Here is a 14,296-nt window from a genome sequence, read left to right as displayed (position 1 = left end):
AACAGCCTGATGTGAGTATCCAATGATGCTATCTGAGGCCATGGTGAGGTCCTAGCCTGTGCCACCCCTCACCTGGGCATCTTAGGAAAGCTGGCCCCACTCCTCACCAGCAGCACTGGGAGAGAGGAAGGGATCCACACTGTAGGGCTGGCCCTGGTTGCTTGGGTTGCAGGTGAGCAGGCCTGAGGGCATAAGCACAAGAGAACCGGCCCCAATTCTTGTCTGCCACTGTATGACAGGCAGGAGAGCTGGCCCTGAAGTCATGAGAACAGGAGAGCTGGCCCAGCCCCTCAACTGCGGCAGCACTCTGGAGAGTGGGCCCTGCACATATCCTGGGCAGCACAGTAGAATTGGTGAGCCAGTCCCAAGGACACGAGAGCAGGAGGGCTGGCCCAGCCCCTTGCCAACTGTGGCATTAGCTGAGCTAGCTGGGGAAAGGATGGAGAGCTCACCCTGTTGGCATGAATATGGCAGAGCTGGTGGGCTGACCAGCTCAGCTACCACGCAGGTCCAGGGCTTTGAGTTGGCCCACCTCAACATCTATACCATCTAGGAATGGCTGGAGTGCATGAAGGGGCCAGTCCTATAGATCCAAAGCCACAAGCCAGAGGCCTCGAATCAGACCAATGACTCACTGCCACGAACATTTACAAGTACAGAAGCAGATGAAAGGGTGTGCTGGGGGACACACTGGGACACACTACACCAAGCAAGGACAGAGGGCAGGTCCGAAAGAAGAGGGAGAAGAGTGGGATTGAGGTACATGATGTGGAATTCACAAAAAAAATCAATAAAAAGTTAATTTAAAAAATCAATCTGCTTTGTACAATTGGAGTCTTAAAAAATAAGTGAAATGATGTTTCAAGAGGGAAAAGATATTTATCTTGAGGTTTCTGTGCTATCAGGCATAGAGCTACAAATGGCTCAAGAGGGAGGCTGCCAGAAGTCTGTCTGTCTATCTGGGGTGGGCAGATTGCTTGCTTGCTTGCTTTTACTGTCCATCTTACAAAATACAAAAACACAAGAACTGGAGAGATGGCTCAGCAGTTAAGAGGATTGTCTTGCTCTTCCAGAGGTCCTGAGTTCAATTCCCAGAAACCACATAGTAGCATACAACCATCTATAATGTGATCTGATGCCCTCTTCTGGCATGCAGGTGTACATGCACCTAGAGCACTCATATAAAAAACAAACAAACAAACAAATAAAAACATGGAAGGCTAGTAGTGCGGAAGATTGGGCCAAACTGCCTGAGAGGTGGAAAGCATGGCCAGTTCTGGACTATGGGTTTCCCTCTGCCTCTGTTTCCCCATGTTCAAGCAGAGAAGTTAATGTGGAAAATTAGCAGAAGCAAACTGTAGACCAGGAATAAACTGCTTACATACTAGGATTAGTCCCCAGTACTTGAGCTGGGGCACAACCCAGGAGACAGAAACAGGAGTTTGAGGAGTTGAAATGGGTATAAGAGACCCTGTAACTATAAAACTAAAACTAAATGAAACAAGAAAATTCTTTCAGGATTCAGGAGATTAAGTAAGAGAAGTGGTTCGAAGTGAGAACCAGGCCATCCCACGTGGCTGGGGGGGAGAACAGAGTTAGAAGGATTACATGAGTCAATATATCCTGAAGCCCTGGAACACTGTGGTCACTCTGGAGTAGACACCACTCTCAACAAAGCTTGGCTCTTCCTGCTTTTACCTTTCACTTGAACACAGCCTCGGGTCTCAACAGGAATATGGAGTGAAGAAAGAGAATCAAATTCTCTCTTAAATATTCTGGTTTTAGAGCCTGGCACCTTTAATTCCAGCAGAGGCAGGAGCATCTCTGAATTCAAGGCCAGCCTGGTCTACACAGTGAGTTCCCAGACGCTACACAGAGAAACTGTCTTGAAATACAAAACAAAACAAAAATTCTGGTTATAAAGAAATAATTAAAAGGCAGTTTAGACATCAGGGTAGTCTTTCACGGAAGCTGGCTCACATCACTGGCATGTCTAATTTGTCAATTGTTTTAATTACCATAGATACCTATAACCATTAAAAATAAACATCCCCAGACCCGAACACCAAAACGTTTATAAACAACGCATCGTGGTGTTTGCCTGCAGTGCAGGCACTCAGAAGGTAGAGGCAGGAGGATTTTCATCCTTATCTACATAGTGAGTTCAAGGACAGCCCTGACTACAAGATATGATCTGCTATAACTTATTAAACAGCAAAACCATCTGGGCAGTGGTGGCTCGCACCTTTAATCCAAACATGGCAGAGGCAGGTGATCTCTGTGAGTTCAAGGACAGCTTGGTCTACAGAGCGAGTTTCAATAGAGCTAAGACTACACAGTAAAACTTTGCCTCAAAAAGCAAACAAGAAAATAAAAACTTCCCAGGTATAACCCATTCCTACTTTGAAAATTGTTTGAGGGCTGGAGAGATGGCTCAGAGATTAAGAGCACTGACTGTTCTTCCTAAAGGTCCTGAGTTCAATTCCCAGCAACACACAAGGTGTCTCACAACTATCTCTGATGAGAACTGGTGCCCTCTTGTGATATGCACACACACATGCAGACAGAATACTGTATGAATAATGAATAAATAGATCTTAAAAAAAAAGAAGGAAAATTGTTTGATTACTGGAGGGGGGAGTTAACACTTAGAAACCATATTTTAAAAGAACACAAGTTCCCAGATATGCTTGATAAGACAGGGAAAAAAGTCATATGTGACAATGTGGGAGTGAAAGTTAGGGGAAATAAGACAAATAATTTACTTAGATGGCCCAGAGCACATTCTTGTTACTCAGCAGAATAAGTAAAACTCACAGGGGCAGGAGTTGGCACCAGGCTAAATGCACTTTGTGTATGGAAATGAGTGCGTTCTTGGGTCTTAAATGTGCAGTAAAGAATTGGGGCTAGAGGCTCAGCAATTATGAGAACTTGCTGTACGACCATAAGGCCCAGAGTTCAGATCCCAGCCCTCACAAAACAAGCTAGGGATCCTGAGCAATCCTGAAACCCCAGGAGTAGGGGGTTATTAGGGCTTGCAGGGTTCCAACCTATCCAGGAAAACCTGAGCCCTGAGCTCAAGGAGAGATTCCGCCTCAAAGGTGTGGCTAGAGAGCAATAGAAGATGACACCCTCCTCTGACCTCTTCATGCATAAAGGCACATACATCTGTACACACACAGACACACATACACACATGCACAGATACATTTATGCACATTAAATAGGTAAATGAACTTTTTTGAAAAAGGATTTTTATTTATTTTTTTGTTGTTGTTTTGCTTTGTATGAGATAGGGTCTTACTATGTAGTCCTGGCTGTCCTGGACCTCACTACGTAGCCCAAGCTGGCCTTGAATTCACAGCAATCCTCCTGCCTCAGTCTCTCAGTGGTAGAACCACAAAGGTTTACCATGATGTCCAGCTAAGAATGTTAAATAAACTCTTTTCTTGCCAAAATCTCTAAGACTATCAGTGAGTGGCCCTGCTAAGTAATTACATGGATTGCTTACCCTAGGCAGTTCTCCAGTACCAGCCAATTCAATATTGGAGACAAGCTGCCAAAAACTATGCATAGATGAACTACAGAAGTGAGAAACCCATTACATAAAAAGTGTCATTCAATTAGTTGGGGGTTTTTTGGGGGGGGTTGTTTGTTTATTTGTTTTTTTGTTTGTTTGTTTTTGTTTTTTGTTTTGTTTTGTTTTTTGAGGCAGGGTTTCTCTGTGTAGCCGTGGCTGTCCTGGAACTCACTATGTAGACCAGGCTGGCCTCCAACTCAGAGCTCCCCCTGCCTCTGCCTCCCTGGTGCTGGGATTAAAGGCTCACACCACCACCGCCAGGCTCCAATTAGATTTTTAAAGTGAAGTCAGTGTTTAGAAGAATGAGCTTGAGGCTTCCTGGAAAATCAACCTGTTGGAAGTAAAATCTCTAATAACCCTCAGTAAGTAACAGAAGGGAATGTTTGTAGCTTTTGTTGTGAGGGGTGGGGGTAAAGGGTGTTTGTGTTTTTGTTTGTTGAAAATATCTCACTTCCAGCTGTGGCTGTTTGAGACACAGTCTCATGAAGGAGCTGTCAGAGGCTGGACTGACCTTGAACTCCTGGTCCTTCTCTTCAAAATCAAAGAGCTGGATGCCACCATCCCACTTTAGGAAGTGCTGGGTCCTTTAGGAGTGCTGGCTCTAACGTCTTGTTTAGCACATCTAATGCAAGGGGGAGAACCACACATGGGTGGACAATGATTTCCCCCTCCAGAAGATGGGATATTAAATGAAAATCCCAATCCTGGGTACAGGATACCTCCCTATGAGTTACTGCTCAGGGAAGCTCCACACACACACACCAAACATGGGCTACGCCACTGCTCTGGTTACACACTAGAACGAGGTGGTAAGACCCTATTGCTGAAGATACAATACACTTCGCTTGCAAAACATAGAGAAATCAAGCTGGAACTGACCTGATTTTTTTTTTTTTTTTTTTGATGACTAGTTTTCATAGTGCCAGGGGATGGGTACTAGGTAGACCATATAGGTTGGGGGTGGGGGAGAGAAAAGACACCAGTGGTACTCATTCAGTCAACCCTCAGTGCTACAATACCAACCCGCAAGGCAAGGTGTGCCCAGTGACGTAACAGTGCCACAAACGGTATGGGGGTAAGCAACTACTTTTAGAATGAATTTGAGGTCAGCTACACAGGAAAGAATTCATGTCTAGTGCTGTAAGCCTAGTCAAAAGCCCATAGCTGGGGAGGTCATACGTCCCAGAAGGAACTTACCTTCATCATTTTGCTAAACAACGCAATTGTCAAACTGCCTTCTCAATCTTTATTCTTACACCGATTGGCTAGTGCTGCTCTCAACCCTGGCCAGAGAAGCCTCTCTCTGCGGTGGTCAGCGCTTAATTCAGAGACTCATAACTAGTCAAAGTGCTGAGGATAAGTGTCTATTGAGTACTCAGCCCGCATCAACCCCACCCCATCCTTCAGGCTCAGGGAGCATCTTGGGAAAGGGGTGACGACTGTAGGGACTGGAAGGTGAGGAAGAGTGTGTGAACCGCTGCCGTGAGAAGATGACATAGTCTCCATACATCTCCATACATACATGAGGTCAAGTCAACAAGATCAGGCAGCATTCCAACAGGCAGACTATCTGGACTCAGAGGGTTGTTAATAAGGAAAACGGAGAGGACACAAAGGTGGACGGAGGAGCAGGGGTGGGGGTGGGGGTGGGGGTGGTGGTGCATGTAATCAAGATGCATTATTTATTCAAATGAAACTGCCAAAGATAACAAGAAAAGATATTCTGTTTTTTTAAAAATGGGTTTTTACTGTTCCCATGGGTCTGCCCAATCTCCGAAAGACGAGAAGAACTGCTGCCATTTTGGATTTGTGCCAAGAGCAAAGGATACAGGGGCTTCCAGGATGAAGTGCCCTTGAGGCACTCTCCAGGGCTAGTGGTAACTATGCTCGAGCTTCCAGGAGTGAGCTCAGTGAGGGGTGGGAACACATGACCTACGGTACAGAAGCAGGGGAGGGGCGGGGGGGAGGCATCCAACCAAGATCTGTGTGAGGACAGGCTGGGAGGAATCACGATTCCCCCATTAGTAACTGTCTACAAAAACTCCCTAAGCCTCCTCCACAGGGAGGAGTAGAGAGCAAAAGCATTGAGGGGTGCCCAAAGGACAAAGGAAGCACAGGTGTGCCTCTGCCTCCAACTTAACCATCATTCCGGTTGAAGACCCAGGAGTCGGGGGGGTTGGGGGGAGACAGGTGACAGCAGTCATTGTACTTCACATGGAGGCCAGTCCATTTCCAGGAGGCATCCAGAGAAGCCAGATTCACAGACAAAATAGACCAGGTTGACCATATGGCTCAGCAGGTACTTATTACCAAGCCTTACAACCTGAGTTTAACACTCAGAATCCACACAGTAGAAGAGAATGAGTCCTATGAGCTGTCCTCTGCCTCTATATACCTTTGGCATACATACACGGATGGATGGATGGATGGATGGATGGATGGATGGATGGATGGGGACTGCCAGGGACAAGTAGGCAGGAGATAGTATATGTTTGGAATTATGAACACATTCAAAACTCTGTAAGTAGACACTGGTGAAGGCTGAACAGCACACAAAAAAGTAACTACAAAGGGGAAATTCAAACTATGTACATTTTAGCATAATTTTTAAAACAGTGAAATTAACTATTGTGTACAGGTAAAGAAAAAAAGAGAGAAATGGAGGCGGGAGGACATGAGTAGCTGGACCTGCAGTCCTGTGAGATCTATCGGGAGGCTAGCCAGTGGTTCTCAGCCTTGTCTTAACTGCAGCTCTCCTCAAACCCAGATATAGACTAAATGTTGTTGCCCTCCCCTAATTCTTGTGTTAAATTCCCATCCTCACAGGGCAGCACTTGGAAGCATAGCTCTGGAGAGGTGTTTAGGTCATGAGTGTGTGTGCTGGTTAGTTTTTGTCAACTTAATGTAAACCACTGGGCACGGTGCCACCCCTGGGCATTGAGTTGCGTAAGGATGCTGGCTGAACGAGCCACGGGAAGCAAACCAGTAGGCAGTGTTCCTCTGTGGCCTCTGCCTCAGTTTCTACCTTCAGTTCATTCCCTGGCTTCCCTCTATAACAGGCTACAACTTAGAAGATGAAGTAAACCCTCCCCTCCCCAAGTTGCTTTTGATCATAGTGTTTACCACAATTGGTAACTAGGACAGAATTCATCTTTATGCCTGGGATTGATGCACATAGAGAAGCCCCAGGCTGCTCTCTCGGCCCTTCTGCCATGAGAAGCTTCGTGAGAAGATGGCCACCTATGAGATAGTAAATATGCCAAATCTGCAAGAGCCTCCTCCTCAGACATCCCACTTTTCAGGGCTACAAGAAGTGAATTCCTATTTGTTTCCAAGCCACCCAGCCTGGAGTACTGCTGCTAATAATTCAAACATCTTGCATAAGATCCCGATTATACAAATGGCAATAGCAATCAAGGTATCTGTGGATGCCAGACACCAGTTAAGAAACTCACCAAGACCCATCCTTCACTTGTTCCCCAGGGACCAAGTGAGGGAACCTCCAGGGACTCCTAAGATACCTCTTTAGTTTGTACGTCATCATTGCAGATGAAGGGCAGAATCCTAAGACCTTGGCCTCCAAACATGCTACGGTGAGGCTTCAGAACTAGTACAGCAGGTTTCGCTTTAGAATCAACTGTGACTATCTCTCTCTGCCACTCGCCAGCTGCGTGATCCAGGCAAGTTACTCATCCGCTCTGTCAAATGAGAAACCAAACTGTGTAGGTGTGTCATGGGGACAGTGAAATGTAAGCAGGGAATTCTCGTTTGACAATGCTACCCCTTTGTTTCCGCCGACACCTCTCTGATTTCTGCGTCATGAGGTGACTGACGGAGAGGGAGAATGAGACCATGAATGGAACCTGCAAGTGTCCAGATGAGAGATGATGAACTAACGTAGTGGCTATTGGGACTGAAGGGAAGATGGTCTGCAGGAATATTCTAGAAGTGTTGTCAAGATGAAGAATTAGCTCTCACAGCCATCTGTGCTTTCAAGTTAGCCTGGAAAAAGCAGCAAAGAGAAACAGAATGAACCCAGAGGTTGTCTAGAACTATTCTGGGGACAGAACCTGGGCAGTGTGGCCAGAGGCCAGTGAAGGGCTTGTTGGAAGAGAGCTTTTAAACTCTACTCTCTGCTCAACCCCTTTACCACACAAGACAGTCACTGCACGTCCTTCGATAAAGCCCTCCAGAGCTGAGAAAGTGATGTGACGGCTCAGAGAGGAGCAACACCCAGCAAAGCGCCTAACTGTGCACGGTGGCCCAGGGCTCTAGGGTTCTTCGCGTCCCCTCTGTCTAATGTCAGTGGCCATTTGGTTCTTTCTTCTTCAGCACTCAAGAAGAAAACATGAGAACACTCAGCACAGAGCTATGCTCTGAGGGTGGAGTCCAAATATCTGAGGCAGTTATAAGCAAACGTATGACAAAATATCTGGATATTTTTGATTGTCATATTGGGTGTGTGTTGACGGGTAAGGGTGTTGTGCTGGCATCTCTTGGGCAGAGGCCAGGATGCACAGATGCCCCCCATGAGGAATTATTCAACTCAAAATGTGCTAGCAATAAAGTATATAACAGTGGACAAAACTTGGCATTACTCCCAACTCCTAGTCTAGTAGAAACAGAGAGTAATTAATTGCACAATAGAAATGGGGCTGGGGGAATTTACAGAGACAGGCAGGATAAATGGATTACCAGGCCCCTGCATCACAAGGCATATATGTTCTCATTTCATACAATGTCCTTAAAAAACGCCATATAAGACCACCCTTTGGGGGGGGAGTAGAAAGATGGATCAGCAATTAAAAACATCGGCTGCTCTTCCAAGAGACATAGGTTCAGTACTTAGCGCCTTCGTGGTGGCTCACAGCTGTCTGCAACTCCAGTCCAAGGAGGATCCAATGACCTCACCCGACCTCCTGAGGCACCATGCAGGCGTGTGCTGCACAGGCATGCATCCAGACAAAGCACCCGCCGAGGACTGAAGCTCCTATGGACTCGTGGGTGGTGCTTAGAAGTGCTCTGGCAGTATCAAGGAGTGCTCTCGCGCTGGCCACGGAGCGCTGGCCACCCCTCCTCTCGCCCTTCACACTAACCTCCTCACCGGCCTTTCAGCAAAGCACTCTCCAACCCCGCCAAACCTGGCTACCTCTTTCCCACCTGGACGAACAAAACTTCAAGTTTCTCAGCTGTGTCCCTCACCCTGGCAGGCCTGACCTCTGTCCTCCCTTGTGCCGACCGTGAACTTTGGAAGGCAGCTCTGCTCACTCCTGTAGCCCAACACCATCACCGAACTTTGTACTTATCATAATTTCTTGCTATAATTTGATTATGAGCCCTCTTGAATACAGGAACTAAATCATACCTACTGCCCCACTCAGAAAATTCAGTTTAGAGCCACTACAGATATCTAAGTGTATTGAACAAAAACAAAACAAAACCTGACCAGTATTGTGTTACAAAAATACAGTAAAAAGCTATGCCCACAGCCAGGCAAGGTGGTGTGTACCTCTATAATCCCAGCACTTGGGGAGGCAGAGACAGGCGGATCTCTGCGAGTTCGAGGCCAGCCTGGTCTGCAAAGCGAGTCCAGGACAGCCAAGGCTACACAGAGAAACTCTGTCTCATGAAACAAAAAACAGAAAGCTATGCACAGAACAGCTTATCATTTATTGGTTAAGGGAAAAGATAAGCTGCTGAAATAATAAAGTTTTCTGCTAGAGATAGAAAATTGGTAATCATAGGGAATATTCATTTTGAAACATATGAATAAGTTAAGGTCTCTGTGCCAGAATGTAAACTATCTGATAGTATACAAATGATAAGTGTGTGTCCTCAGGCTCTTCTAGGAATTCATGGCTTTGTTACAGTACATCACTGGACTTGAGAGCAACGGAAGTCCTGCTTAAGAGCACAGCCTGTTTCGGGGCATTAAACCCCGAATGCATCAGACAGTAAGTGCTCACTGAACTTACTGAGCAGTCAAATGATCTGATTTTCCCCCTTCTTCTGTTTTTGAGACAAGGCAGCACTATGCCTGGCCCAGAATGCCCAGAATGCCTTTGAACTTTCCATCTCACCTGAGTGCTGAGATTACAGTCAGGCACCACCATAATCAGCCTTGCGATCTAGTATTCACAACCTCAAAGAAAAATGTCTGTACCTAAAGGAGGCAGGTTCGTCAAGAGCTGGGGTCACCTAGAGTGCACAGCTCACATAAAGAAGACAATCTGAGCTGGGCATGATGGCGCACACCTGTAATCCCAGCACTTTGGGGTGGGGGGAGCAAAGGCCTGAGTTTGAGGCCAGCCTGGTCTACAGAGTAAATTCCAGGACAGCCAGAGCTACACAGAGAAACCCTGCCTCAAAAAAGGAAAAAAAAAAAAAAAAGTCAATCTGCCTAGGCCCTTAATTTTTCCCTGTATTTGGAACCAATTTGTCAAAAGAGGTATTCTTGTTTCTTTTGGTAAAAGGGGGGGCGCCCTCTATGTAGCTATAAACCCTCTCTGTATCCTATCTTCTTTCCATTCCCATGGTTCCCTGGCCAAGAAGGTTAGGAGTTCAAGGTCAGCTTCAGATAACATAGCAACTTTGAAAATCAGCATGGCCTACTTGAGACCACGAAAAACAGCAACAACAAACAAAAGAGTTCTGCAAGCCTATAGTCCCAGCACTAAGGGAAGCAGAGGCAGACAGATTTCTGTGAGTTCAAGGCCAGCCTGGTCTACCAAGAGAGTTGCAGGACATCCAAGACTACACAGAGAAACCCTGTCTCGAAAATCAGAAAGAGAAAGAAAGAAAAAAGAAAGAAAGAAAGAAAGAAAGAGAAAGAAAGAAAGAAAGAAAGAAAGAAAGAAAGAAAGAAAGAAAGAAAGAAATTGTGGGTTGGAGAGATGGCTCAGCAGTTAAGAGCACTGCTCTTCCAGGGGTTCTGAGTTCAATTCCCAGCAACAACATTGTGGCTCACAACCACCTATACTGGGATCTAATGTCTCTTCCTGGAATGCAGGTATACATGCAGGTAGAGCACTCGTGTAAAATGGATAAATACATCTAAAAGAAAAAAAAGTTGCAGATCAGAATAAAGATCAACACAGGGAGGCACTCAGTGTGGCAGATTTTTCGAAAAGGATGCTTCCTGAACTTTGTTACAGCAACCAGATGCACATCCTTTCAGGTACTCAGGAAGCTAAGGCAAGAGGACCATTTTAACAACACAAGAGTTAGCAACCAGCCTGAGGACACGGAGAGACACTGTATGAAAAAGGGTGTGAGGAACCAAAGACAGAACAAGAGAAAACATTGCTTATGGGCTCTAGAGTCCATAAATATTGTCGTGCTTAATTTGATTTTCCGGCATGCAATTTTGGATCAGGAAAAGAAATGGTTTATGAGCAAAGAAAAGTAGGGGAAAAAAAAAAGAAATGTTATCATCTCTCAACTACTCATTCATTCATTCCTGTACTAAGGGTTGTGCAGAAGGCACGAGTGATATTAAGCGATGTTGAGCAGGCCCATCCTTTGGCGTGTAAGATAGCCACAAACCATCCTCACACAAAGAAGAAAGTAAAAGTCCCACTGAGGGATAGAAGAATCTTCTGACTATAAAACACATTATCTGAAACACTACGGTATGAAGAGAAGATCATCTTTGCTAGTTCTCCGTACTTCTTGCTGAGCTATCTGCTGGATTATCTACCCCCCAGGGTCACTGGCATCTCCCCAATTACCACATGTTCCCATTACCAGGGAATGGAGAGAGCTGATGGTGACAACTAAGCCGTGTAGGGTCTGAAATGGGCCAGGCTGTTCGGTCAACCAACGAATCCTCTCAGCGCCCTGCAGGGTAATCAGATTGGGGGGAGGGTCGTGTGGAAGACTATTGATTTTTTTTGCACTTATTTACTTATTTTGTGTGTGTGTTATATGTGTATTTGTATGTGTATTATATGCGGACATGCATGCCACAGCACACGTGTGAAGATCGGTGGCCAATTTGGGGGAATTGGTTCTCCTTCCGTTGTGTCAGTTTAAGGGTATTGAGCTCAGGTAATGAGGCTTGGTGGCAGGGACCTTTAACCACTGAGCCATCCTGCCTTCCCACCCCTCACACACCTTTTTTTTCTCTCTTGCTCTCTTGTTGAGAAATGAACCCACAGGCCTGACCCATGTAGAGCATGAACTCTCTCGCACTGCTGTAGTACTCCAACGATCCTCACAGTAAAAAAAAAAAAAAAAAAGCATACACAAGAACTCCACTTTTCCAAAGCTAACTCACTAAGATTTGAATTCAAAGGCTGTGCCCTTGGTTTTGCCACTGTAACGTCTCCCCGCTAATCAATTACTGCCAAATTATCAGGATATTACACAGCTGGCGTAGAATGAACACTTGGGGCCAATTTGCCCCTTTGAACACGCGCATCTATTTAAAACTATGCTTATTTATGACAAAAAAAATTGCATGTATACACATTTATCGATCAGCTCTGAAGGTGAAATGCCTTTCCAAGGGCATAGCTTTCAAAATCCTTCAACTGAAATTCATTGCCCAGGATGGATAGTGGCACACGCCTGTAATCCTGGCATTCTCCTAATTCCCAGGTTAATTGCTTAGCCTTGTGTTTCCCTACCTGGAAAGTGGGTCTAACAATAGCGCCATATCCTAAAGCGAAGGAGATGCGGTGCTATTGTCCACATAAATGGCTAAGCGCAGTGCCTGGCACGGAGCGAACGCTCGGTAAATGGATTTCATCATTTGGATGGAAGCCTCTGTGTGTCTCCAGAATGCAAATCGTCCAGTGACCACAGAAAGCTTTCCCCAGAGCCTCTGCCAACTCTTTAAGAACATCTCCACCTACAGCTCAAGAGAGCACAGTGACATCAGCCACCTGCTTCCCTGGACCGTGGCTCCCGAGGTGGCCATGTCGCCTCGCTCAGGCCCCAAAACAGGGCAGACGCTGCCTCCGGTTCCCAACAGCACAAAACTTAACCCAGCTTTCTCACTTGAGTGAACTCCTGCTGGAGATCACCGGGCTGGGTGAGCACCGATGCGCTCTGAAGGAATGCGGGCCCCGAGCCAGCAAGGGCAGCGCTTGCACCTGCCAAGCGCCCAGGCTGGGCAGCCCTCCTCCGCGGCACCCACGGCGACTCCCACCCTGCGGCGGGGACACGAGGGGCCCGTCTCGCAGCGCCAATCGGACGGGGGCCCCGCGCGCCCGTGGTTGCTGGGGCGGGCGGGGGGCACGCAGGGGAAGCGCGACCTCCGGGTGCGCGCCCAGGCGCAGGCCGCCGCCTCCGCCGGCGCCCCGCAGACACGTGCGCGCGGGCTGCCCGCCGGTCCGGCCTCGGCCCCCGCCACGCAGGCCCGCCCCGCGCTCACCAGGTGAAGAGTTTGCTACGGATCCTGCCCAGCAGGCTGCCGACGGCGCCCATCGCGCCCGGCTCCGGGGCGTCGGCGACCCCCGCCCTCGCCGGCGGCTCGGCCTCCATGGGGTCCCCGCCGGCCTCGCGTGCGCGGAACCCCGAGAAGTGCTCGGGCCCGGAAGACAGGAGGCGGCGCTCGCTCGCGTCCCGGTGCTTCTCCGCCCGGCTCGGGCGACAAATCATTAACCGTCAAGCCCGCAGGGCCAGACAATGCGCTGCGGAGCCCCACCTGGCCCCTCCGGGAAGCCGGGGCAGAAGGAGGCAGGTTTGTCTCCTCCGCTGGAGTCCGCGCTGGGTGGGACACACTGTGAATCCAAGAGACCGAGGGGTTGGGCTTCTCCGCCTCCCCCCCCCACACCTCCACCCCCGTGTGGGTGGAGTTGGTTTGGTTTGTTTGACCTGAGGTCTCACTTTGTAGCAGGGACGATCCTGGAGCTCGCTGCCTAGCAGAGGCTGAGCTCGAACTCGCGGCCGTCCCCCTGCCTCGGCTTCCGGAGGGCTTGGATTTTACGGGCTGGCGCTCCCGCGCCCGGCGCCTTTCAGGCTTTTACGGTCCCTTGTCTGAAATCCGCACTCGGTGATCCGATAAGAAGTCACCGCGCTGGTTCCCGGAAGTCCTACAGGCGTCCAGTTGGTGCTCGCCCGAACTTCGCAAACTGAAGAGCCCACGGGGCCCGCCCGGCCCTGGGGCCCGGCCCCGTCCCTCCCCGCGAAACCGCTGAGGAAGAGCGCCTTTGCGGAGCGGCCCGGGCCCGTCTCCCAGCCACGTGGGTGTGTTGGGTGGCCTCGCCACGCTCAGGGCTGCCCTGGCCACGCCTGCTGATGCTTGGATGGAGCCAGAAAGAGGGAAGAAGAAGTGGGGTGGGAGAGTCCCTGCCTCTCGCTGACAGGAAGTCTATGGCGCTGGTTAAGCACTTTCCCCCCCTGAGAGAGACCAGGGAGACAAAAGCAAAGGTGTGGAGACCTCTCCCCACCTCCTCACCCCTCACCCCAACCCCCTTCCTTTGTGGCTAAAGGAGCACAGTGAAGGGTGAGTTCTACAAGACTGTGGGTGCAGGAGGTCAGGTGGTTCTTTAAGAGGCACTAAGAAAAAGCAGGTTTTAAACAGCTGGTAACTCACACCTTTAGTCGCAGCTCCTAGGAGGCGGAAGTAGGAGCACCGCCTTGAGTTCGAGGCTAGCCTAGAATAACGTGAGTAATAGGTCAGTGAGATCCTGCTTCAGAAACACAAGGCAGGGGTAGCGGTGTGTGGCTCAGCTCATCAAGGTGCCCTTCGCCAAGCCTGTGTTCAAT

The 14,296-nt window shown here is 48.4% G+C and overlaps 1 protein-coding gene across 1 annotated transcript in view; it reads right to left on the bottom strand.

The window, feature by feature from the left end:
• Positions 1 to 13,318, bottom strand: part of Slc35f2 (solute carrier family 35 member F2) — a 45,359-nt gene extending 32,041 nt beyond the window's left edge. Inside the window, exon 1 of the mRNA XM_021638664.2 lies at positions 12,960 to 13,318. Within this exon, the coding sequence (XP_021494339.1) occupies positions 12,960 to 13,186 (227 nt within the window). The 5' untranslated portion in view covers positions 13,187 to 13,318. The remainder of the gene's footprint in view (positions 1 to 12,959) is intronic.
• Positions 13,319 to 14,296: the final 978 nt, after the last annotated feature.

Source organism: Meriones unguiculatus, chromosome 1, assembly GCF_030254825.1.
Source record: "Meriones unguiculatus strain TT.TT164.6M chromosome 1, Bangor_MerUng_6.1, whole genome shotgun sequence".
In the NCBI taxonomy this organism is placed as follows: Eukaryota; Metazoa; Chordata; class Mammalia; order Rodentia; family Muridae; genus Meriones; species Meriones unguiculatus.
Note: the sequence above shows the minus strand (reverse complement) of the source record. Positions and strands in the feature narration are given on the sequence as shown.